At 39.9% G+C, this 27,416-nt stretch overlaps 1 protein-coding gene across 1 annotated transcript in view; it reads left to right on the top strand.

Moving 5' to 3' along the window:
• The first annotated feature begins 2,053 nt into the window (after positions 1–2,053).
• The window catches only part of sema4f (sema domain, immunoglobulin domain (Ig), transmembrane domain (TM) and short cytoplasmic domain, (semaphorin) 4F), a 57,035-nt gene continuing 31,672 nt past the window's right edge, over positions 2,054–27,416 (top strand). Inside the window, exon 1 of the mRNA XM_079257656.1 lies at positions 2,054–2,782. Within this exon, the coding sequence (XP_079113782.1) occupies positions 2,692–2,782 (91 nt within the window). The 5' untranslated portion in view covers positions 2,054–2,691. The remainder of the gene's footprint in view (positions 2,783–27,416) is intronic.

The raw sequence follows: 27,416 nt of genomic DNA on the forward strand, positions 1-27,416 counted from the left end.
GCAGGAACTAAGCTCACAGACTTCTCCAGATGGGCTGCGAGTTGGTCAAAACAGTGACCGGCCCATGCATGCTTGGATTTGAACTTCAAAATGACAGTGATAAATGTGCTCACCACGCCAAAAAGCCATGTGTGGTTCCCAATGGCCTCCTCTCTGATGGCTGCTGTTGCTGTCACTGATGAAGACATCCATTGTGATGTTTAGTCATTCAAAAGTCACCGCCAGTGTAAAGATGCGACATGCACAGCTTGAAATTAATCAGGCTTCATAAGAGATGGCGCCTCTTGCCTCTTAGCTCCTTTTGGCTTTTCTTAAGCACTGTGGCCTCACCTCTGACCCCTCTCCTCCTCCTGCTTTGCCCCCTTCGTTGGCCAAATCCTTTAATCCGAGCTCCTCTGTGACCCCTCCCTTTATCCTGACGTTAGGGTGCATGTCTGCTCTCCCACCCCGTGAAATCAGCTGGTCAGCACTGCCAGCCGTGCTGCTCTCCTCTTGGGAGAAAAAAAAAGGAGGAAGCGGGAAAGAGGGCTTATAGCTGCTCCACAATTAATCAAAGTAGATTAGAATACTGGCTGAGACAGCCTACGGTTTATTGTTTTTCTTTTTGTCCACCCCAGATACCTATATGTGATTAAATTTCTGTTTTTAAATATTACCAAAAAACTGTAAATATTTAACTTTACATTTCATGTATTATATTCCTTACTGGATCATTGCTACTTCATTTCCAGATGGCTAGCATTTTAGCTAATGCTAGCCTGTTCAGATTAACCATATGACAACAAAACATACTTTCAAGGAACATTTGATTGACAGCTGGGTTATAATGTTAGATGACTGAAAGATTAAGTAAAATGTGTCATATATTATCCACAGCTTCTGACATCTCCGCACTAGCCACACAAAAGAAATGCATTTTAAAACCATTTGTGTACATTGTACTAGTCCTTAAATTTCCAACCTTAAAACTTGGTGTTTCCTTACTCATTTTGATATCAGATTGATATTCATTTTGCATTTTGCATATTACTGGAGTTGTCATTGTCTTCCAGACCCCAAGGATGAGATACCATACTTTGCAATTTTGTGTTGCAACCTGGAGCATCATGTGGATTTTGCTTTACAGCACGACGTCACATACCAGCAACTGGATATAACCCAGGAGATGTTTTAGACGGCATCATGATTCAGCAAAAAAAAAACCAAAAAAAAAAAAACCCCCAAAAAACTCAAAGCATGCTTGAGGTTAGGAAAAGTGTGAAAGAATGTGATAGAGCAAGAGATAAGAGTTAACATTGGACAGATTTTCATAACTAAGAGACACGATGCAAGATGAATGTAAAATTAGCCTTCATTAGGGGGTGGCAAAGTGGTCAAATCTGTCAAAGTTTAGGGGTGCTGCTTTAATAGAAGTTGAACAGCCTTGTGCTTTAAAAGGTCATTCAAACTGCCTACCTAAATGTTCATGCAAATGGTTGTAATAAAAAGATTGTAATTTGTTTGTCCAACAGAAATTCTAGGAAAATTAAAATATAATTTCCTTTGAATAATCTAATATGCTAATAGACTTTAAGTAAATGCTTGAAGACATAAGGAAATAGAAAGAAAAAATGGTAAAATTGAAACAAAACAAGAGGACAGATGATAACTAAATGCACAACCATCTAAAAACAATGGCTATTTAGAATTTTATAAGAGCATAACCTTGGACAGAAAATGCATATGACTTTGCATCCTACATATATTTGGAGTAAAGCAACACTTCCAAAATAGCGATAATCTTTTAAACCCTGATTATTTGTCATGACAAACCATATTTCCTCTAATGAAATAACAGTAATTCTGCCCGCCAACATTCCCCAAGAAATCTGCTGTGTGTTTCTGAGGACAAATCGGTCTCCTCGTGCACCTGCCGGGGTCGTGACACCGCCGTCCACCTGAAGGCCCAGTCCACTGGAGGGCGGGGCTCGAGAGGATTGGCTTCTACACCGCGCTCCTCTCACACAGCGCGAGCGCATCTGACACCGGCCACAGTCCTCCATATCACAGGGATTCCGCTCCTGCGCGACACGGCGCTCTTCTAAACGACCTAAACGGACCAAACGCAACATCCTCGCTTGAATTTACAGCGATAATTTGAGAAGGAAGAGGAGTGAGGGGTTGCTTCTTGCAGCGGGACAGGCGCGCGAGGCGACACCAGGGTACTGACCGGGGAACAGCGAAGCTCCACGGCTTATTATTATTACTACAACCCTGGACACTGGACATTATTTCTGCACCAGGGCATGGTACTTTGGACTACTTTGGACAGCAGTTTAGACCAGGAATACACCACAAATTAAACTACAACCCACCGCATGTTTCTCGCTGTGAAACGTTTCTTTTAGTGAAGAATGAAATTATTCCTTTTGCGCTGAGCGGATGCAAACACTTAGTGCGCTTTGTGCAGATGGCAGCTACCGGAAAACTGTAACCTGTGGCAGAACAACCAAACAGCACGCGCTTATTTCTCCTGATATTATCACTTCACAATATTCATTCCTGAATTGGAGCGACTCTCAGTCCATTTAAACTCCGATGAACCTGCGAACTAACCAGGAACAGGATGCATAGCAGCTGAAACCTACGAGTGCGGGACTTTGGTGGTGGAAATCAGATCTACTGTGACTGTAGGACGGGATCTGAAACAGGATGGCTGTCGTCGGTGTGATGTTGATCCTCCTCCCGCTGTGCTGTCTCCTCTCTGGAGGCTCCAGGGCTGCGACTCTGAGTGGATTTGGAGGTGAGTAAAACAAAAAGCGTGGCAAGCTTACTAAAATCTGTGGGAATCGACGCTGATTTTATGTTTATATTAGTTTTTCGCTGCCTTAACAGGAGGCTTGCTTGCATTTAATATCCACACGTAAAAAGGTGCCTTTTGATCTACCATGGTAACAGCTCTCAAAACAATCGCATGTGGCGCGATGATGGAGCGTCACCTGCAACTTTTTATTTAGTTTGCATGTTCCTTCCTGCTGTTGATCGCATGCTGAGCCAGAATGGTGCATGAAAAGTTTACAAAATGCTTATGTGCAGCAGGTTTAGTTGTGAAATCCGCACTACAGTTCAGTGCGCGGAGCCAAACGGCGCCTTGTTGTTGCCTGATAAATGATTGTGGTGGCGATGCAAGCAGGTGCCAGACTTGTTCCTCTCAACAAGTGTTACGTGTAACACCATGCACGTATCCACACACGTATCTGCCTTGCGATTTAAAGCGATAGTTCAACCAAACGTGTTTTCACCAGGATGGATAGATGCATGGAGAATTTGGCTCTTTTTGTTTCCCCTCTGATGGCGAAGTCAGGATCAGCAGCTCTGTAAGCCGGCTTTGATTTTGCATCTTGCTCATTGTCAGCCTGACACAGAGAGAAACTGAGCAGGGAACAAATTCCTCTATAAAGTAGCAGTTCAGCACCCTCAGCTGTGTGTAGTTCAAGTTATGTCCTGACATTTGAAGAGTGATGGTGGATGAAAAAGAAGCAGACAGATATTTTATGGCAACATGTCAGAGTGAACAGAAGACAAGGCCAGCTCTGTAACAAGCTCCCTCTTTGTGCTGCTGACCCTCATGGTCACAGCCTTTCCAGCCATCCTGGCCTTTAAAAAACGACTGACAGTTAAATTGGAGCTGAAAAATGTGACGTTTTATCTTCACATAAAAAGTAGCACAGCTATTCTGTGTGACTTTGCAGATTGAGTTTCAGTGTTTTTCGTGGTTATAATTCTTTAAGTCAAATGCGTTGCAGGTAAACTCTTGTGCTACTTTCTCTTATTTACATACTTCCCAGTGTTTGGTGCCTTATTATTTGCTCTCAACCGGTTCCTTTTCTCTCTGCTATGTGACCGTGTTTACACCAAGATCCAGCGAGGAGGAAAAGATTTACAGGTTGCGTCACTCTGTCCATTGACCATGAGTCTGCACTCAGGTCACCTGACAGCATTAATGGGCTTTGAGCTCATTGTGCATTAACCCTTTGAAGTCATCACATCTGTGATCAAGCTCCAGGTTCTTACACTGGACACGGGTTGGTTTGCTGAATGAATGAAGTGTCTGTAAGTCAGCTCCCTGTCTCTGCATCATTATGCAACTGTTTCCTGTGGCATGCTGGACTCACAACAAATACAGTTTGATTCAATGGTATCATGAGGCACTTAGCGCGAGAAGAAGAGAAAGAAATTTATGTTCTACTCAGCATCTATAATTTACACAGTAAAGCAACAGATGAAGAAATGCATGTGTTTCATGAAGCTCCATGCTAAATGTAAACATGAATCACTTGCAGAGTGAAGGCAGTGACAATCCTCATCAGGGTGTGTGTCTCTATGCATTGCATGCTGTTTGGTTTGCTCAAGTGTTATGATGACTAAAGAAAGCCTCCTTATGTAAGAAATGCTCAGGTGATGTCCGTGTGTGTTAAGCTAGTTGGAATATTAAAAAAAACAAGTTGTTATTAGGTGTTGCATCAGATTTTCTTCTAACAGTGCCTATATTGTCCATCTGTCCTTGTCTGACTTCCTTATTGGAGTTTTTTATGTGCCTAATTCATTTAGTACTCGTATGGGGCCATATGACTAAAAATGATTAAAAATGTGACTAAAAACAACAACTTCACCAATGTGACTTATGGGAATGGGTTGAAGTTGCCACTCTACACCTTTTAAACCAGTTTCACTGGTTTAGCACTAGTTTTGATGCTTCTCACATGAATCTCGTTGGGTGTTGCCCAACATGGGGTGGGCTGAGTTGCCCACCCCTGAAGTAACTTGATGGATCAAGGTCCATTTACAAGAAGACAAAGAAAATGTATTTCTTTTATCTGTGGTAGACAGAAACTCTGCTGGTATAATACACAGCCATTATGTTGAGGCCACCCAGTGTCCATCTATTTTACCACCTGCATGCCCCACCAAAACTATACTTTATCCTTGTTTGCAGTCAACAGCAGCTTACCAGAATCTCCATTCAAACATTTTCTCACTCCAGTAGCCTTTGGTAATCGAAGATTTATTGCTCTCTTGTGGCTATTTGTTTCAGCTCCAACTTGGCTGCTGATGGTTTCTTTGTACAACTACAGTTTGAGCCATTGTTGCATGCTGCTGTGTGTGTTGTGGGAAGGTACAGAGGCAACTGTCATTAAAACCAGTCTGCCGTGGGATTCTTGTTCATTTTGCATGCAAGATGATCGGTCTGCTTCATGCTAAATGACAGTGGAAGGGAAACAAGGAAGCATCTGATTCTTAGTAGTGTGAGTGAAAAGTTGGGTCGTTGCCAACTAGTTGGGGCCATCAAGTTGAAAAGGTTTCCAGAGCCTACTGAAATGATCCCCCTTCCCTTCAGATGCCGTACTTCTCCATTCTTTAAAGCTTCATCTTGATATATGACTAAAAAAGTTTTACATTTTTAGAACTGCCTTATATGTGGACAACCAAAACCAGTGGGCTAAATATCATCAAATTTAGAGTACTTGTGGTCGGGACAAGTATGAATGTACAAAACCTGAAATGACCGATGTTTGTGGGTGTGTTATAATTATCATTCCATTGGTTTAACTGGTTTATGGGATTTTGGCTTAATCAGGTCCAATTGAACGTAACACACTAAAGACATAAGAATACAATTGTAATATTTTCATATTGAGAACTGTAAGGTATAGATGAAGGAGACCATTTTGACGATGGTACAAATAATCCAAAATGCTCAAAAAGAGTTTGGCTTTAAAGCAAACGTCCTCATGCTGAAGCCAACTTGGAGACATTTTGATGAGTTGTGGAAGAACTTAAGGTGATTGTGGATCAAATTCAGTCGTCTCTGCAGCGCTTATTGTTTATTAAAATGCAAAACATTTCTATGACGTAATAATTACTTTAGTTCATTCATTCATTTTCTGAACCACTTAGTCCAATTAATGGTCACTGGTAAACTGGAGCTCAGTAATCCAGCAATCATTGGGTGAGAGGCAGGGTACACCCTGGACAGGTTGCCAGTTCAGGGCCTATCTTAGTACAGTTATTATTAGTACATTCATGAATATAAAGTGTGCATGTTGAAAATCTGCATGCAGTAAAAATCCCTCACTCATGACTCTGATTTGTATGAAGCCATCCCAAACAGCTAACTTTGTCCGGGACAGAAAATGGAAGCGATAACACTGGTAACTGCAGCCTGTTTTGTATCAGTGAAACCACCATTGTGGTTTAGTTTGATTTTGACCATTCATCAACCCATCTATTGTCCTCACCTGATAATCCAATGCGTGGTTGCCGGGAGGGTTTGGAGCCAACCCAGCTTTTATTAGGAACTTAGAATCGCTGATAAACTGTAGAAGGAAAGTTAATATTTGGTCTCTTGTTTGGTGGGATAATATGACAAACAGTTTGTGTATAATTTTTTCATTATCAACAAAATATCAGGGGATTATGGCAGGAAGAATCCATCCACCAGTCTGTCTGAAAAGGGCTTTGCCTTTGAGAATTCATTTGAACTATTTCCATTTATGTGTTTGGGTTGAGGCTGCATTGTTGTCACCACTGGGGAATAAAAAGTGGTTTTTACAAAGAATGAAGAGCTGCTTCCTTTTTTTGTCATCCCTGCATCGCATTGTCTCCATCTCTGTCATTCTTTTGCAGCCCACTGGTTGTCTCCTTTTTCAAAGTGTAGCTGATCGGGTGTGGTGAAGCTGAGTGGTACCATGGGAATGGAGAGATGGCTTTTAGCGCCTCTTTCAGCTTTGTCTTATAAACCCTTGCATTGACCACAGTCTGAGTGCAGAAACAAAAGCTGCTGCATTTTTAAAACCTGCCTTCCTATCTACATTGCCGATTTCTGACGGACAAACCTTCCGTCTTCTTTGTTGCTGCCTTTTTGTTTTTCTGTCTTTCCAGCACCCTGCTTTATGTTTTCTTGTATCCTTCTCATGCCGTTTCTCAAATCCTTTTTGCCTCTGTGACAATAAACTTAACTAATCTTCAAGCAAAGCTTAAGATGGACGAAACCAGGCAAACAACAGGTGTCAGCAGGTTTAAGACAACATGACTGATTCAGTCGTTGGGTTTGGAAGATTAGAAATTGTAAAGGCGTGTTTTAAAATTAGAAGCATTCTTCCTGTAAAAGAAGAAACATCATCAAACTGAAATGGAAATGAGTCAGGCATGAAGAGGAGGAAAAGAGGTTGTGAGTGAATGAAAGAGTAAATTCTCAGCTGTTGTAGGCCACCTACAGGAGATCCTCCCTCACTCCTTCTTACATTCGACAGCAAAGTTCATTAGCTTCCCATTCGCTTCCACTCATAATGCTTTCTTTATGAAGCCCAGACGTTGCCTTTTAATATGGAGAATAACATTAGCGGTGCACACGCACGTCGCTGTTCTTGCACGACTTCGTATTGTTTGTCAATTGTCAGCCCACACAAGCACTTCGGCGGTTGGAGTCTTTCGGAGTACCGGTGAAAAACCAAGTTAGATGTCAAAGGCCACACACACACACACACACACTCTGTGCCCTTTTCACACACAAATAACTGATTGACTGTGTTGGATTATTATGAGGTTTTTGAGGAGTCTTCACACTGCCCAGATTTTTCATCTCTTGCTCACCTCATTTGACGACAGCAAACAGTCTGAAATGCAAAATATCTTCTAAGTCAATGGCTTTGTAGGCGGGTGCTGGAGGTGGGTCCATTTATTTATTCATTCATTCATCCCGCCTGACATCTTCTCACTCCCTCAGTCAGAAATTTCCCATCAGATTATTTGTCACTGTGAAAAATGCCCCTGTTAAGGTTGTGTTTTTTTTTTTTTTTTTTAAAAAAAATACTTGAGCAGAGTGTTTCTTTTTTTTCTGTGTGTATTACCTGCAGAGCAGAGGTGAACAGCTGAAGCATACATCATCCACTCATTGGGATTCAGACCCACTTTCCCTGCTCATCTCCAGCTTTTCCAGCTCTCTGTAGCATGAAATTCCCATCTGATAGAAGGCAAGCTGAAACCAAATATAATGCCTGGGAAGCACTTTTCAGCATTTAGATGAGGACGGTTCGCTTAAGTTGGTTTTATTAAGTTTTCTCTTCTTTTTTTTTTTTTTAGTTTAAAGTGAATGTTTTCAAAGTATTAATCAGATCTGCAAAATGCATTATTGTGCTCTCTTCTTTAGCTGCAGCTCATAACCATCATAAGTCATTTATATCAGTTGTATTGATAGTATTTCTCATTAAATCAGAGTAAATTAAAGAGGCCTTTAAGTGACTATCGATTGATTGCTTCAAACATGGGTGGATTTTGACAAAATGATCCTCGGTAAAAATGGGTGATATGGATGAAGGGCAAGAGAAAATAGGGTGCAATTAATTGGAAAAATTATCAGTGAAAAAGAGCATTAGAACCAAACGGACAAACTTTAGGATCCGAGACAGAAAGTAAATGACAATGATGAACAAAACAAAAACGGAGAAAGTCATTGATCATGTCTCACCGGGACCGAACCGACCAGACACACACACACACACACACGCACACACACAGGGTTTGATGTGCGTCACAGGTTTAATGCAAGGTGAGAGGTCACACGGAGTCACCTTGTTCAAGCTGAGACGCTGCATCCACTTAACCTGTGAGCCTCTTTGAGATATCTCACTCACACACACACACACACGTTTAACTGCTCGCGACGAGATGATCCTCTGAGAGTTGGTGGCTGTTTACTCAGACAGATTGGAGATCTGGAAGCTACAAAAGTCATCAGTAGATTGAGCTATCAATCCATCCGTTGGTTAGTCTGCGTCCGTGCGTGCTTGTTTGTGTGCACCATTAATGGAAAGTCCTGGATGTGAAGGCGAGTCTCAACATCTACCTTCCATCATGACATTTCTTTGTTTGAACTACAACTTTAATAAAACTTTGAGTATTTAGTGTTGGATTCACTCAGTGTTGCTTCAGATCAGGGTGGTATTTGTTTATACTAAAGGCCAGTGTGTGTTTATTGATGTGCTGGCTGCTCTTTGTGCGGGACTTGTGTCAGCAGTAAGGCAACGGGAAGAGTGTTGGAGGGGGAGGAGGGAAAAACACACACACACACACACACACACACACACACACACACACACACACACACACACACACACACACACACACACACAAATGCACATTCAGACAGATCTCTCTCCTCCCGTGAGTGGAATACTACCCTTCCTTGAACCCTTTCCTGTTAGAAGCACACACAAACAAGCACACACTCCATCACACCACACATGTTTTCAGCCTTTGTTTCCTTCACTGCAGGTGCGACTGTTTCTGCAGAGGTCCAAAATCAAATGTAATGCTTTATGAGCAGCTTGTTCTTGTTCCAGTGTTTGTGTCAGATGTTGATTTCAAAGGTGGGCACATATTAACCTCCTCACATTAGTGCTGCAGTCAGTTTTTTTTTTCCATCCATATTTGTGCCTGTTGGCATTTTTTACTCTCTGTGACAGCTGGAAGCTGGAAAAAGCCACCATGTGCAGGCTGCTGAGTTTGAGTGCAGAGAAAGTGTCTTGTTAAATCCAGTTTTCACTGTACTGACACTGAGCTGTCAGAACAAAGCTGTTTCACCGGTGATGGCACACAGTAGCACGACAAGGCCAGTGTTCTGCATCATATTAAGCATGTTGCATGTATAGTTCTAAGTTGCAGTAATAAAGTAAAATAAAAAAGAACAAACTTGGAGATGTTCATAGACTTTTTTCACATTTAAACGGTTAACTTGGGTAACTTGGACAGTCATGCATAGCTCGACTGTGATTGGTTCCTGTCAGCTGCGTGTGTGGGCTACTTTCTCCAACAAGTTTTTTAGTGTTGACAGTAAATAAAGCATTTAGGAAGTTGAAGAAAAGCTCACTAATCTGGTGTTTTTCCAGCAGCAGGCTCTTTGTGAATCCACCTGCAAACACAGTTGAATGCAGCACACTGGTCTTAAAATAGAGTCTACCTGATTGCACTGCAACTCCTGTGCAAAACTGGGAACCCAACTCAACTTATAAGACATCAAGGCATAAAGAATTGGTCAAATTTCAAAGTTGGATTAGTGTACCAGGAACTTGTTGTTCCTTGGGTCTTCAGGGATCAAAGCTGCGTTTGTGTTTTGTGTAATATTCCTAGGACATGTCAGCTGATGTGTGTGAGCTCCGATTTAATATCTAATCACATTGCTGTCTTCAAAAGCGCCTCTGTTCCAGAAGGTTAAAGACCATGTCTTGTGCCTAATTTTTTTCTTAAATAGACAACTATTCTGATTCTGATACGGCAGAACTTGGACGAGTGTTGGAACAGACTACAACTGTACAAAAGACTACAACTGTACAAAAGGCAAAGCTATTCAAAGGAATGGGAGTTAACAGAAAAGTTACGGGTCGTATCCGTTGCATACAGTATAATAAAGCAATGGTTTAATATTCTTTGAAGAGCTTAATTGTAAAGTGAATTTCTGGATTGTAAACTTTGAAGACATCACCAGAAAAGACTTCATAACCTCAGGAAGGAGAACTAGACTGTCAGGTTAAACAGGTAATCCAGCTAGCTGTCAACTTTGATGCCCTTTGGTTCAGCCACTTTCCACTGAGAGAGTAAATAGACTACTTACGATTAATCAGGACTGTGTGTGGTTGTAAACAAAAAAAAACACACAGCGTAGGGTGATCGGGGGGGGGGGGGGGGGGGGGGGGGGGGGTTCCCTGCAGAGCCCTCCTGCCACGATCAAGGTAACACACCTGCTCATAAAGTCAGAGCAGCCACTCATCTGGCACACACACTTTTTATATTCAAAGTGAAACTGAGAAATGGATCTTTTAAAGACCAAAGTACTACAGCTACTGTGTATGTGTGTTTTGATATGTGTTTGTGTGTGTGTGTGTGTGTGTGTGTGTGTGTGTGTGTATAATGAACCAAGATATCTATTTCCTGTCTGAATTGTGCCTGGTCTCTCTTTGGCAGCTGAAAAAAATCAAAGCACCTCTTTGACTCCTTCTCCCACACTCCTTTTGTGCTTATGTTTGTGTGTGTGTGTGTGTGTGTGTCTTTTGGCAGTCACGATTGGCCCACAACATTGAGCCCTATTTTATCCACACATACACAAACATACACTCAAAGACAACTTGACAGTAAGGACTACCCTGCTGCGCATACTTTGTGCTTATTGATTGATCGTGTCTTCCTCTGTAGAGGGCTTCTTTGGTATAAATTTAAGTGTGTGTGCGTGTGTGTGTGTGTGTGTGTGTGTGTGTGTGTGTGTGTGTGTGTGTGTGTGTGTGTGTGTGTGTGTGTGTGTGCATATGTTTTTTGGTCAGTCTGGAAAGTGATAATATATAGCTATTATGGATGTTGCTGCCATGATGTCCTCATCTCTGACTCCTGCTTTGTTTCCAACGTTCTTTTGGACTGACCTTCTGTCTCTGTCTTTTCCACATTGGTGTGTGTGTGTGTGTGTGTGTGTGTGTGTGTGTGTGTGTGTGTGTACCATGCTGTTAAGGAAAGCTGAACAACATTGGGAACTTAATGGCAGGAAACAAGCTTAGGCAAACACTAAGGAAAAACTGTCAGCAGTCCACACACACACATACACACACACACACACACACACACACACACACACACACACACAGACACACATTGACAAACCCATGTGTGTGAGAGTCTGGGCATTTACACAAAGGTGCTCACAAACAGATTTGTGCACAGATATATAGTTTTTATGTTTTGATATCTTATGTTTCTCCGACTGAGAAATAGATTTTGAAGAGCCATCAACTTGTATCGGCTGCTGGTTTTGGAAGCCGTGTGTGTGTGTGTGTGTGTGTGTGTGTGTGTGTGTGTGTGTGTGGACAAAGTGCTCATTAAATTTCCCTGTCTCTCCTTCCCTTATACCTCCCCCTGGTCTCCGTCCTCTGTTCTCCTTATTGTGGTTTCTTTTAATTGAAGTCTGAGGTGGTAATTACAGGGTGGGAGGGAGGGAGTCTGGGAGAGGATGATGATGGTAAGGAGGATGAAGAAAAGGGAAGCGGGAGGGCGAGGAAGAGGGGGAAAGGAAGAGCATGGTAAGCAAATGCTCACCAAAAAAAAGTGTAAATGGTAAGTTTGGTTATCAATTTGAAATGTGTTTTGTCACATGCTTGGAAACATGAGAATGTATCTCCGACATGTTTGGTTGGGAACGACCATGTGACGTGACAGGAAGTACAACCCATAAATGGTAAAAGTTACACAATAATTTCTTATCAGTCAAACGCAGAGAGAAAAATAAAATAAATCAATAACATAAAGGTGGATAATTCAACAGTCCCAAATGTATACATCATTGTGTGGCAATATGTTGAATGTTGATGTGATACCAGATGGACATGAATGTCATCATGCAGGGAAATAGGTGATGAAAACATTGTTATTCTACCATCTGAATCCAGTTTTTTCTGAGACAGTACCATTTTATGTTGCAGACCAGCCTGGTTTTCCATGTTGTATGGATCTGTACAGGCTCTCAGATCCTCTGCTGAATGTTTTCTGCCACAAAAACATTTGGCAGTGCTGCTTTCAGCCATGATGTTCCAAGCTGCTGGAAGAAACTGCCAAAGGACGCGAGACATGCAGATACGACAGGGTCTTTTAACCATTACTAAAATCCCATCTGTTCAACTGGTTTGTCATCTAGCTGTATTATGGTTCATTATTATTGTGGTTTTATCTTAAATATATATTATATATTTATATAAACAACATATATTTAGTCAGTATTTATATTGACGCTAATGCTAACTGTTACAATTTAGTGTACAGGACAGGAAGAAAGAGGAAATGTTGAGGGAAAGGTCGTCCTTGGATGTACCGCTCTTAAAGTGTTAACAGTTCAGTTCCTTTTGATAAAACTGAAGTAGTCTCTTTATCTGTTACTGTTTCCTCCCTTTTCATAATTTCTCTTTTAAATGTATTCATTTAACATAAAAAAAACCTGTACAGAAAAGTTGTGGTTGTTATTATGAGATCAGGTTTGTGGTGAAAGAACTGCAGAAGCAATCTCAGGAGAGATTCTTGTTAAATAGTCAAATGCGTTGATAGATACAGACAAATAGTTGGATTATACACTAAGTTGAAGAGCTGCGTGGGTTTTATGGTGCACTTTAGCTCATTGGTAAATCCATTTTGAATAATTTGGTCATCCAAATATTCTGATTTCCATACTATGAAGTGAAGGACTCAGTGGACTGCTGCATATCTCTATATCTCAGTGAATTCTATTATACACTGCTGTCCAAAGAATGAAAGTCACCACTAAAACAAAAGGTCACACACTCTAATATGTCATTGGACAACCTTTAGCTTTGGTTATGGCTGCATTCTCAGTAGCATTGTTTTGAAAAGCTTCTGCAATGTCACCAGCGTCATGCTTTGGAGTTGTTGTGTAGTCCTGGGTTCTGGTTTCCTGTTTTATTTAGTAGTTTTCTTGCATTTTCTGTCAAGCTTTGTTTCCTGTTTGTTAGTTCACCTGCTTTCATTGCGTTTATCCATTTCACCTGTGTCTTGTGTAAATACCACTTTGTTTCAGTTCCACTTTGCTGGTGCAGTGCAGTTCTTTCCTGTGTTAGTTTTCTGTGATAGTTTTTCATGGAGTTCCTTGTTATGTGGTTGCCCTTTGTTTCCATTAAATCACCATTACCTGCTTCCTGCCTGCCTCCTGTCTACATTTGGGTCCTCACCTCAACCATCTCGTGACAACAAGATTTATTTCCGTCCAGTGTTGCGTTGCAACACCGCATATCAAAATTGAAATGAACTGATGTGATACTGCTAATCCAAACTTTTCACCAAAATCTTGTATTGATGAGTCTGGCCACTGTGTGAAGCTTTCTGTCGGTCATCCCAAATATTTTCAATGGGGCTCACTCTGTTGTGTTCAATTAATGTGTGAAAATGACATCTTTTCTCCCTGAATGATTCTTTAACAATTTATCCCAATAAATCTGCCACTGTCATCATGGAATATGACTGTACCATAAAGAAAGGAAAAAATGCATAGATGGAATGAAGTGGTCATTGAGTATATTCATCTGCCTCTCCCATCAGTCTGGGACAGGAGAAATCCGGACTCATCAGATAACCGGAGCTTCTTCCATTAGCCCAGAGTCCAGTCTTTATGCTCCCCGGGAAATTGTTGCTTTTCTCTCCATTAGCCTCCTTGATTGCAGTATTTTCTTATGACAATACAGCTGTTGAATTCTCTTCACATTGTTTATGTGGAAATGTTTTTTTTTTTTACTATAAAACGTTGCCTTGAGTTCTACTGGTGGTTTTCTTCGATTTGATTTCAGCAAACATTTAAGAGATCATCCATCATCATTCAGAAGGCTTTTCTGATCACATTTCCTCCTGGAAGACGATGTTTCACCACTATCCTTCCAGTTTTTAATCGTGCATTGGGCAGTTTTAACCCAATTTTAGTAGTTTTTGCATCTCCTTGCGTGTTTTCTTTGCTTGATGCCAACGATTTAACCCTTCTCAAGCAAACATCTTTTCCACAACTGCAGGATGTGTCTTTCGAAATAGTTGCTTAAGAAATTAGAAGCTACTCGTTGCATCAGTTGGGATTAAATTGAATTAAAGATAATCGCCAATGCAGCAATTGATTGGAGGCTCATATCCATTTGCTTAGTCAAATCCAGGAAATTTTTTTTTTAACCATGCAGTCAATGCCAATAGTTTATAATCTGAATTTCTGCCGCCCAAATTCATCATTTTCTCAAGTGGTGTCACATGTATACACACAATATATTCCTTCTTGAGACCTGGAACTTCAGGTGTTACTGTCCAAATTTTCTTACATGATTACAGATGTGGAAACAGTTTATGCATATGCAATATGTGTGATCTTTGTACAGAAATGTTTAGAACCAGAGCATTTCTCTTTTCTGTACAGAGTAAATCTGCATTAAATGACAGACAGAAGCAGACCCCTCCTGTTATGCTGTCTGGGACACATGCACACACTCGCATGCAACATTGTTGAAAGCCAGCCGTGCTGTAAAGACACATTAATGCAGATCCACATTATCATAATTGAAGTGTCTGCAGAGCCTGTTTGTGTATTTTGTGTGTGTGTGTGTGTGTGTGTGTGTGTGTGACTGTCCCCATGGGGAATACAACAGCATGAGTGAGGGTCTTTAGTGCCAGACAGACACCATACTTTTCATCTTTTAGCTTAACATTACAATGGACTACAGGCCCCTTCTAAAACATGTGTGTGTTTGTGTGCACATGTAACATAAAAAGCTGGAAAAGCTTCCTGAAAGCAGAATCACGCTGATCTAGAAAGCATGCCAAGATTACAGAGCAGCACACAGATGCTGCATGGATATAGATGGCCGCATTAAATGGGCTTTTTTAATTGAAAAGGGATCAAAGCTCCATAAAATGACAGAAAAGAGTGTGATTATTTGGTTCCTTTGTGTGAAAATGTTCTCAATACTTCATGTAATAAATCAAGTCTACAGTGAAATTTCTTGACACTGATATACTTGTGATTTAAAGCTATAATTAAAGTTTCCCAATGACATCACACCTCAGAGACTACATGCAGACAGCACCATGACATCATAGCAGCCTGTCTTGGGCGATCTCATTAGCTTAAGTGCTTTTGGCTCTGTTGTCCACATAGCACAGAATGAAAATTAGATCCGTGCGCAGTCTAGATATGATAAAGACATGTTATCCGACATGCTAAAAGGGCAGTATGGAGTATTCACGACAAAAAGACACAAAAGCCGACCTGTTGACTGACCTAATATTTGATATAACATCATGGATGTAAAATCATAAATTGTTAAAGTGAGAATGCATCCTGTTAATTCGCCTTATTTTTATACAAATAGCCATATTAAAACCACAATGTGGTGGTTTTAAAATGGTTAAAATGAAGTGTATGTATGTGTGGGTAAATGTGTACATATTTGTATTGTATAGACCTTGTAAAAACAAACTAATACCAAAATTTGTACACACACTTATTGTCTTAATGTCAACTGTGTGAAATCTCCCCTGCTAAACCAAAAAAAAAAAAAAAAAAATTGAATTATAAGAAATAAAAGAATGGTTAAAATGGTATGTGGTTGCAAAATGGTGTAATTTTGCGAGCAGAAACATAAATCCATAAAATAAAGAATCAATCTATTCAGATTTGTTGAATCTAAATTCAGTCAAGAATAAGGCTGAAACATTACATCAGTTAGCTTATTGATGAATGCGTTATTTCGGACATTTATTGAATCAGAAATGGGAAATCTTTTGGTTTTTGAACTGTAGTTAGGAAGACGGAAAAAAACTTGAGCTCTGATATATTGTGTTTTCCTTTTTCCTCCCATGTTAGATGATTAATTAATCCATTCATTTTCAGCTTATTATGAGTGATTGGGTGGAAGCGGGCTGAGTATAAAGTTAATCTAGATTCTCCTTGAGGGATCCCGATGTAGTCCCAGATGAGATACATATGTAATCCCTTGTGGAGGTCAACTCCAGGACTCCCCCTCTCAGCTGGATGTAGCGAGATTTCCTCCAACATAAAGTACCTCTGAAAGCATCCTATTAATATGTCAGAGCCTCCTCAGTTTGCTCTTTCCACAGCTAATTTCAGTCACTTTGAAAGAAAAAACTCATTTTTGGGCCACTAGCCACAGGTCATGACTAAAGGTTGGTAATTGAAAATATTCTCTTGGGTTTCAGCAAGCATAACATCCACATTAACAAGTGTTTTTATTCCACAGTCATAACACAGTCAGTTGATTACAGCTGCAGGAGAGTTTAGCAATGAAAGCCTTCAGCTGTTAAATGAATGGAGATCTGAATGGGAAGCAGTCTTTTAGTGAGGCTGGCTACTGCAGTAAGGGGAATGTAAGTAAAATAACTTGTGTTCAAGACATTGAGAGAAGATGTGGGCTTATCCCACCCAAACATATGGGTGAAGTCAAACTGTGTGTGTGTTAATAGGGAATTTAGGGGTGTGACAACGGCTAATGAGCTTAAACCTTATGAGAATTAAATTGATAATGGGCTTTCTTAATCTTGTGTGTTTGTGTGCGCGTGTTGATTGTATTATGCAGCTGAGAGGTGGGAACTTAATGAAACTCAGAGTTCATGGTGTGTATGTGCCATGTTAAAAGCAGTGTGTGTTTGTGAACACGCATGCAGTAACTTCTGAATGAATGTTGACTGAACTTGCAGAAGCCAAGAAGCTGCAACACACCTGTTTGTATAAACAGAATATAATCAGTCACATTATGGACTGTGCTGTCCTGTGTGACAGCAAAGTTTCCAAACACCTTATAACTGGAACAGACAGAGGACTTTTGTGGCTGTGGAGGTAAGTTAAGAGCCGTCTTTGTGAAAGAATAAAATATATTTAGGTATTAAGAAATGAAAATCCCCTCTCTGACTTATCTCTGGCTCCCAAAGACTACCAATAATAACTAAAAAGGCTCTGAAGAAATGGTTTGTGCATGTATGTATGAGAAAACGTGACAGGTTGTACAATGCATCAGCAGCTCATTGCTAATCAGCCTGATTTCTTTGCTCAGAAAGCTCACAAAAGAAAAGCAGGCGGTGGAGGTGACTACAGTTGAAGGTGAAGAGCCGGGTTTCCAAATAGCTTTACTCATTTAGTTTTAAAGGCGTAGCACCCACCATAAATGTCTCTTAAAGCACTGTTTATGGTGGGAAGAGAGAAAGAGGCGAGGCATTTCAGCCCACCTGAAGGTTTACTTTAAAATGAAAAAGATAAATTAGTATTTGTAAAGTCTACACATGGTGGGAACTGTTCAGCCTGATGGTTTGGAAACTAGAACGCCAGATTGGAATAAAACGTTTAGTTTATTAACTTAGACAGGGAAATAAAACTGTGCTTTTGACTGTGCGGTCCTCTGTGTCGGTCATTTTGCTTTTGTATTTACTCAGAGTCACATTGGACGTCATGGGTATGTTTGGTTTAGACAGCCAGGCTTGTTTGCATCACCGGTGTGCAGGCAGTTTGCATGTCAATGATACGCCTCCAGCAGCGATGCCTCACAAATGCTTGGAAAAAAACGAAATGGGACACATACAGTGCTGTAATCTGATGCAAGTTTTCTGTAAGTTGACTACAAAATTCCAGTTTTGGTCATAAAGTTGTAAGTTTTAGGCGATGAAAAAGCTTGAACTACCAGAAATATCTAACTTCCTGCTGAAATGTTGCTCACTTCTCCAATTTCACTGTGTTCTTCACTGCTGGCTTTTACTGTTGGTAGTTGCGGGAAATGTGCAACTTTGTGTGCAAAAGCTCTTTTCTTTTTAAAGAAAAAATAAAGAATTATTTGCTTCTTCATCCAAAAAAATGAGTGTGACTTCTGAGTGAGTTGGCTAAAAGTTAGAAGTGTGAAGTTCATTTGAGCTTGACACAACTTTTTCCTTTAAGTGTCTTTTTCGAATTTCGATCTTTAGAGGAGCGCAAACTGTAAAGTCAAGTGGGTGGGGATGTGTGTATTTTAACAAGAGTAACACTTGCTGGATGTTAAAATGTTTCCAAGATCAGTGGGTAATAGATCGTTAAAATGAAACTAAATGTAACCTTTGTAGAACATGTCACGCTTCAAAAATAATTTTCCTGCTTATCTGTTTGTGTGTGTGTGTGTGTGTGTGTGTGTGTGTGTGTGTGTGTGTGTTTGTGTCACTAAGCAGGGTGAAACAGCCATATTAGCCTCAAAGCTATTAAAAGTCATGCAGATAGGTCATTGCATGCACCACTGTTGTTATGAAAACAATGTTGCAGACGCGAAACTGTTGACCAGATGCTTTAAATTCAGAGAAACGGAACTGAAACTTGCTTCTGACACACACTTCCATGCAAACATGTTGATATTTATATACACAACTTATAGCTTGCTTGCATGTAATAATTCTTCCTGTCCTTTAAGCTCACGCAGAAGATTAGCAGGTTAACTTTTAGCTAAAGGCCAATACATTGACAAAGCTTTCATTGTTAGACCAGCCGCACACACACACACACACACACACACACACACACACACACACACACACACACACACACACACACACACACACACACACACACACACACACACACACACACACATACACACAGGGATCTTAGCATTGCCAAGGAATGAGCTTAGGGTCATTAATCTTACTTTGCTTGGACCAACTCGACCAAATTCAACCTTACACAATCTATTCATGTTTATGCAGCATTGCATGGTCGCTCACACCCACACTGACACGCACAGGAAACTTCCAGTGAACTTTTTTCTATCTTGTTTTTATGTAGAAGTGCAGCCTCTCCCTTGGTGTTTATTGTTTTTCTGACAAGAGGTGCCATGCAAGCTCTGCCTTCAGGTGTAGGCCCACATACAGGTGCAGCCACATGCTTTGCATGCACTCGTGCTGAAATGCAACGAGACAGGGTGGTGCAGCTTAACTGGAATACTGTTGTTTTGCTCTGTGTTTGCAGGCAGCCTTTGCTCTTCTATGCATGGCTGTAAATTATTGTGAGAATAAATCTCAGACCTGGCAGATGATTGTTTGGGTGGCAAATGGGGATTTTCAGTGTGAAGCTTGAGAAGAGGATTTGAGGCTTGTAGTGATTACGAGGGCAAGTGATTCAGAAGATTAACATGGGGCCTTCTTATTGTCACTGTTGATCAAAGGCTTGTTTTTTTTTTTACTAAAGTCAGTCTTTTTTTCATAGTTTTTAAATATGTTTTTACATTCTGTTAGTGTGATCTTTAATCATGATCATTGCATTAATATTTAGTTAAGTGGGACTTTATTTATTTATTTATTTTTTTATTTAGTAAAAACAGTGTTTTCCTTTCCCATTTACTTGGATATTGTAACCTCAGAAATATTTACACCCCAGTTAAAATAAAAGCTGGAAAATCATTGTGGTGACCAGGTTAGCTATAATGATCCATGGTAGCAAAACACCAGTAGACGACGTTACACTGAGATATGTCCACAGATAGAAGCTGGACAGTGTGTACTGTGTACTAGTATACAGAATATAACTGCAGCTTTCATTAAGTAAAACAGCCTTGTTGGATTTTGGGGTCAGTTTTTGTGGGGATGCTCTGGATTTCCAAGTCACAAATCTGACTGGTGTGAGTCTTTTTTTCCTTTAAAATGAAAGTAAATGTATAAGTGCCTTTAAATTCAATGAAAGATGGTCTAATTTCTTTCATTTATTAGTTCATCATAAACATGTATGGTAGTTTCACCAAAAGTCTATTTTGTGTTTTATATGTTTATAAAAAGTATGGAAGGTTTTTGTTCCAGCATTGGCTTAATAAACTGGGCGCAACTTCCCTTTTATAGCTCTCTGTGCTCTGATTAAGATATGCTGACATGGAAAATGCATGCAAATCTGTCTTTAGACAGACACTGGTATTAGTTGCCAAAAACAAAACATTAGTACAAGAACAGCTATTTGATTTGTTTTTAATAAAGGATATATGTTTTTAAGTACAACATGAGATGAAGAGAGTAAAATAAAAACACTTAGAAAACATTTAGATTGGGGAAAAATATCATTTATGAGAGTATGTACACAATAAATAGGATTAAGAGACAGGGTTTTGTGACTTGACCTTAGGAGTGTGCTCCTGCAGGAGGGTAAAATGTAAACAGAAACACAGAAGATAAAAGAGAAAATAACATAAAACATGATTTCTATTTGCAGTGGAATTTAAATCAGTAGGAAGATAGTTGTACACATGAACAGAGTTCAGAAGAAATACACTCTGAAAGGACATTTTCTCATCACTGGAGGAAAAGAAAAGTGGATGTTAATAGAGGAATGAGATGAGAGAGGAAGGGCAAGAAGTCAAGACGAGCTGTCAAGACTTATAAACCAACGGCGGCCTGAAAGGAGGAGAGATGAAGATTTTTTTCTTCTCTTCTGTCTCTCCTCTATCCCTCTCCCCTCGCTGTGTCTCTCTCTTTGGGCTGGATCAGGCAGACGGTTGGTTAGACCTGATCCGGGGGGGGGGGGAGACTATCATCTGTGGCCACTAATCTGTGTGACAGGAGTTTATTAAAGGAGAGCGACCACCCCTGCCGGCTTCCACGTTGGATGGAGCCAGTCCTGGCAGACAGTGGTGGCTGAGGGGAAAGTCACTCTGTTGGGAGGGAGATGGTGATTTAGCTTTGAGAAGATATTCGCCCACAGAGGGAGGAGGAAGAGGGGATTTATGTGTTTGCTCTGACTTGAAGGTAAATTAGAGGCTCGGGAGGGATCGGTTGTCTTTGTTTGACAGGTCAACACAGGCGATATGTGCAATGAAAGCTGAAGCTGTCCATGTCAATATCATTACACTGCTCCATGAATGAGTGTGTGTATTTCTGCTCTCTACCCAGACACACACTGTCCTCACACATGAATGACTGATCTTCAGTGCTGATTACGTAATGACACAGCAGCGCTCCACAGTGTTTCCTCAGGCAAAGCAAGGATGTGATCCTTTTAGTACTTTGCTTCAGCCCAGCATGTTTCTTCTCCTTTTTGTTCCTTTTTGCCAAGCTGCACTTTAGTTCCAACCTTTCAGTCATCAGGATTTATGATTTTGCAGAGAGCATCTGAAGGGAACGTGAATCAGTTGCGTTGTGTCTTTGCTGACTCACTCCCCTTTGAATTAGCAAGAGATATTTTTACACATGAAGGTCTGACAATGCAGCAGAATGTGGTGTGGACAGTTTTCAAACAAGCTGGTCATGCATGCACAACCGGTTCTTACTTGAAATACTCCTGGGTGGCTGTAGGGTGGAGTACATGGAGGACAACTTCATCCACACCGAGGATGGTAGAAAAAATTCAAGACAGAATAGATTTAATCACTCCGTGCACACCACTAAATACTGTAGAAGGCTGACAAGCAGATATAAACTATGATTTAGACACGATTTATAAAACAGTTGCATCCAAATGGCAAATTATGGTTGCATTGTAAAAAGAATGTATTTCATCCTGAACTATGTCTAAGTGTAACCATGTGATGTTTCAGCCTAAAGCCAGGCTGGAAATGGCAACGTTCACCCCAAGTTGTGTTTACATGTAACCATGACATTCTGAAAAATAGTTTACATCACAACAACATTTCCAGCTGGGAAACTTGTCATTTTATACGTATGCAAGACCAAAATTCATGTTAACACTGCAGCATGCAAGCACATGAAGAACAATAAAAACTTGTTATTAAGCCTCTTCAAAATATCTATTTTTAATTCCCTGCTGATATAAACACTGAAGGCGATAATGACTGATATAAAACAAGTGAGCTTTGTTAACTTTGTTGATAAAAGACCAGAAATAAAAACTACAGGTAACGAACAAAAGTATCTATGATCCTTCATATAAAAAGGTGGCAAATGGTGTCAACGACAAACTAACACATGATTTTCAGCCCAATCAGACATAACCTGAACTTTGTGTAATGACCTGAGAAGGTATTTATGTTGTCTGGCTGTGGTGTATATATGAAAACAGTTGAAGGGGGTGCAAAGCAGTAAAAACAATGTGATCTGACCGCATGTTACTCACATTTCATATATGTTTCGCAGCGGTTATATGAAAACATTAACAATATATTATTCAGGTATAAAATGTTTTGTTTTATTTACTTATAAATTACTTTTCTCTTTAATGATCATTGTTCTGCAGCAACCATACTAAACTGTATTTGCAGCAGGATTTTTAAAAAAAAATTCATACTGTATACATATTTTTCATCTATAAAAAAATATATGCCTAAATTGGTTGTATTGTAAAATTGATTTTAATTCCAATAATATACTTACTAATGATTGGTGCACTATTTAATGTGCAAAAGATAATCTATACTTTAAACAGTAAAATCATTGCAGTGAATTATGTGGAGAATAATGAAACAGCCCTTTAGTGTTTGTAACCTTTCAACTCAGGCATTTTATTTACTGTTTAAACAACATAAATACAGAGAATAAGATTTCGAAAAGTGATAACAAATGAAAGACTTGAATCTAATAAAAGACACTTAAAAACTAAATAATTGAACAACATTTAATAAGTATAAATAATAAACTACATAAATAAATACATAAAAAGAATTGATTTACAGCAAATAAGTCAATGATAAAATGCATTTTATTTCTTAATATCAAATCAAAGATCAGAAGTGAATTTGCAACAACTTTTAATGGGTTTAAGTTGAAATACTCCAGTTCTGGCATAATTATTGTTGTAAATACTTAAACCCTTCAAAAGTTGCCACAGTTCCCTGTTTGCTTCTGTTGAAACCCACAAGTAGCTTCCAGCGTTGGTATAAATATTGGTGCCTGCAGATCCATTAACAACTGGGAAAGTAGAATCTGATGAATGTGTTCCAGCTCCTTCACAAGATATTAAGATAAAAGTCAGAAGAAAAACACTCCACTGTGGAAATAAATGTTCAGTTTATTAATCCATTTTAAATGCGTAGATATACATATATGAGCAGTAAACTCAAGTAAAGTTGTAATAACGATATTCTGCTCTGCAGCTAAATATCTGGCTAGTGGCTGTTTGGAGGAAACACATGCAGGACGTTTCCTCTGTAACAGCTGCATTCCAGGAAAGGACTCGGCTTATGGTGTTAGCATATAAAAGAACTTTATACCACAACTCTACCAGAAAAGTCATCTTTTTCCTGTTTCTTTGCTTATCTCACCTTTTTTTTTGGCTTGCTAGAAGCTGAATGATGACAGACTCTCTCAGCTGACCTAATTTTACAACAAACAAACATCCTGACTCAAACAAATGCACACACACACTCACACTCACACACACACACACACACACACACACACACACACACACACACACACACACACACACACACACACAAAAAACAAACACACACACATTAGGGCAGTTGTAGAGCAAGTCTAACGTGTTTTTCTCATTGGATGTAATTTGAGGGGGTGGAGAGCAGAAAGGGATGCCGAGGTCTCTTTAACAGCCCGGAGGCAAGAGACACGTTCAAATGTTTGAACTTACATCTTGACTTTGCGAGCAGTCCTTCTGCTTTTTAATATCCAGTAATTTTCTGGGTTTATTTTGACTGTGAAACAAGCCAAAAATTGAAGGACACGGCATCAGCTGTGCACTTTCCAGTCCGGCTGTTTTTTTTTTTTCATTCACCTCCTCCCTCTCTGTTTGTTTTCATAGTAATGAAGGAACTTGAGACCAGCCCTGATCCCAACTGGATCTCAGTTGGTCTTGTGCAATGGGTGTCTTCTTTCAGTCTTTAGAAACGGTGCTGCTTCTCTGGAAGAGCGAAGTGGTGCATGTGAATGTATTTGTTTCCTGTTATTGTAATTACTTCGAGAGCAAAACTAAGATCAGATCATGTCAAGCACTGATAAATATCACTTGCTTCCCTTATTTGCTGCTTTTCATTTCAGACACTGATTGCCTGTCTATTGTTGTTGCTCAGGTAACTCACGCAGGAAGCACAGAGCTTGATGACCTTTAACTTCTATAGACTTTTTTTTCTATGTTTTGCATCTATGACTCCCCCCTCCTAGCATAACTGCAGAGACTGAAGTTCATAAAGAAATGGAGACACACACACATTTTACACACATTTGAACCCAAGCAAGAGCTTTTCCTGCGCTACCCCAAACAGTGTGCGTCTCCATTGTATTGGAGATTCGGCCAGGAAGGAAAGCCTGGCCGAATCTTTATTTCCCCTTGTCGCCCTGAGTGATGATGACATCACAGAGGACGCTTGAGCTGCAGGGCATCGTGGGAAATGACCTTTAGACCTGTGACCGTTAAAGACGCACGCAGACACACAGCAAACACATTCTCATTGGTTATGTTTGCAAGACGGGTAGAAAAAAAGGGAAGATGTATGAAATCAGGTTAGAGGGTTGGTCACACGGGACTGTTATCTCCACACTTGGTTTTATCCTACTGTTGTCAGCAGTTTGTCTCTCGAATGTTTTGAGAAAAAGGTGGAGCGAGGGAGTAAATAAAGGGATGGGAGCAACCTCACTGACATGATTAATAACCAGACATTCAGTGCTAAACTGTTTATTCTGGTTTGCACGATGATACCAACCTCAGTCTGTGTGTATCAGAAAATCTATTAACATTAAGCAATGCTAATGAAAACAAACCCCAGCGTGCTGCTGCAAAGATAATGTGTGTTTGCATCAACTATACCGCAGTTGCAAGACCTTAAACATGCAACCAGAGTATTTTATCTAAAATAAAAGTGCCGTACGCTTAGTGCTTCTGTCTGTAGTATCAACACAAGGCTGCATGGTTAGCTCAGTATGAAGATTCAAAGTAAGAAAAATGAGTCAACCTTGTGTTGAACGAGAAAACCAAAACACCATGAGGTTTGTATATTCTGCTTGTGTTTATATGTGCAATAGCTTGTCTTAAACAACATTAGATGCATTTTTAGTGAGTTTCGGATCAAATGTATACAGAGAGAGATAATTGTTTAGAAATGAAACCCATCCTTTTGCCGAACGTATCTTTGTTTGATTGTAAGAGCAACAACACTTGCAGCTTATCTTGCCTTCCTCACTTCCTCCTAGCAACATGATATTTTCTAAATGTCAAGCTTGTATTGTGTGAAACCTGCAGGCAAATATAGGGTCTTTACTGTCATCGCAATATTTCATGGCAGAGGAGGACTAACTATGTGCTTGTGGTATTTTCCAGTCAGATTTCTTAAATGTGCAAGAATTGATCCAGAAGTGAAAACGAAATCAATGAGGAGCATCCTCCTCTCTCGAGGCAGCCATTCAAGAACTGAATTAATTAATTATTTGAGATGAATAATGGGATCGCTGTTTCTAATTTATTACACATGTTTTAAACATGCGAGTTTCAGTGTTACACACAAATAAGAGTTGCAAAATGTAAGATGGGGAAAGGAAAATTGTTTAATAAATCAAGATGATTGATTTGGGTACCTTCAGTCCCAAAGACACCATGATTTAAGACAACGCTGCATCCTGGTTTCCTGTTTGCAGCTGCTTGACATCCCATCAAAATGATTGACATGTATTTGTAGGAGGAAACCGACAAGCTGGAAAGGTACAACTTGCAATTTTTTTTTTTTTTTTTTTTTTTTTGCGAGGATTGAAAAAAAAAAACACATGCAGAAACTGAAGCTGTTGTGTTAGCAACAGTGTTCCGCTGCAGGAAAATATAAAACTTGATACTTTCCGAAGGAAAACACTTCCTTTAAATCAGTTTGCCATTTTTTTTTTCCCCCTTGTGTCAAAACATTTCTCATATAAGTCTTGCACGTCTGAATGATGTGGAAAAACATTCTCATGTGATTTTTCTGACCAAAATGCAAAATGTGTCGGGGATTTAATCTTCTAATTCCAGCATCTGTTCAGTGTTCATGCAGAAACATATGTTTTACATGAGTTGCAGAAGCACCACATGAGATGATATGAAAATATAAACTGCTGTTTATTGTAACAAAAACGTAAAGTTAAGATATGAACAGCCTCCCTTGCCGACTGGAAGACGCAACCTGCAACCACAACCCTCCTCTCGAACAGGTTTATTCTTTGTCCAGATGCATTTTGCTAACTCCCAAACAGAAGACATGTCTGATAAAATAGGACTTCTGGTCACCATAGTTTAAATAACTGTCGCACAAGAAAGACGGCAGGATCTCTCTGAAGTGGGTGGATTGGTAAAGCGGTGGATGTGGAATCTGATGAGGTGCCAAATGACATAAAAATGAATCATTCTTTGTGAATTGCAAGGGGCAGCACTTTAAAGTTTTTATTTAAAAGCTATTAATTCCTCAAATATCTTTTTCAGTGTTCAAAAGAAAATATACACTAATAACCAGATGCTACTCATCAGGTTCTGAAGCTTCAGCATGTAAATGGTAAATGGACTTGTACTTATATAGCGCTTTTCTCGTCATGCAGACCACTCAAAGCGCTTTACACTACTTGTCACATTCACCCATTCACACGCACACTCATACAACACACTCATCTGTGCATGTCTGCATGAGCTGCGGCCCAGCAGCTGCTGGAGGGCTGAACTTTGCCACATTTATGGTGTTCTGCATCATGAAAATCTGAATGTGAACAATCTTGCATGACTTCTACATCTTCCCTTCACTGTTTCCTTTTCTCCCCCCCCGTCTGTGCTTAAATGCTCTCACTGGCTTTTAACACAGGAGCTTTGGGTTCAGGAAAACACCACACTTCATTTTTAATGTCTCAGTGCAACGTAATGATGTGTGCATACTGAGTGTGTGTGTGTGTGTGTGTATGTCAGCTCACTGTCACTGCAGTGAATCAGCACAGGAACTTCA

This window comes from Telmatherina bonti, assembly GCF_933228915.1.
Source record: "Telmatherina bonti genome assembly, chromosome: 18".
NCBI lineage: Eukaryota > Metazoa > Chordata > Actinopteri > Atheriniformes > Telmatherinidae > Telmatherina > Telmatherina bonti.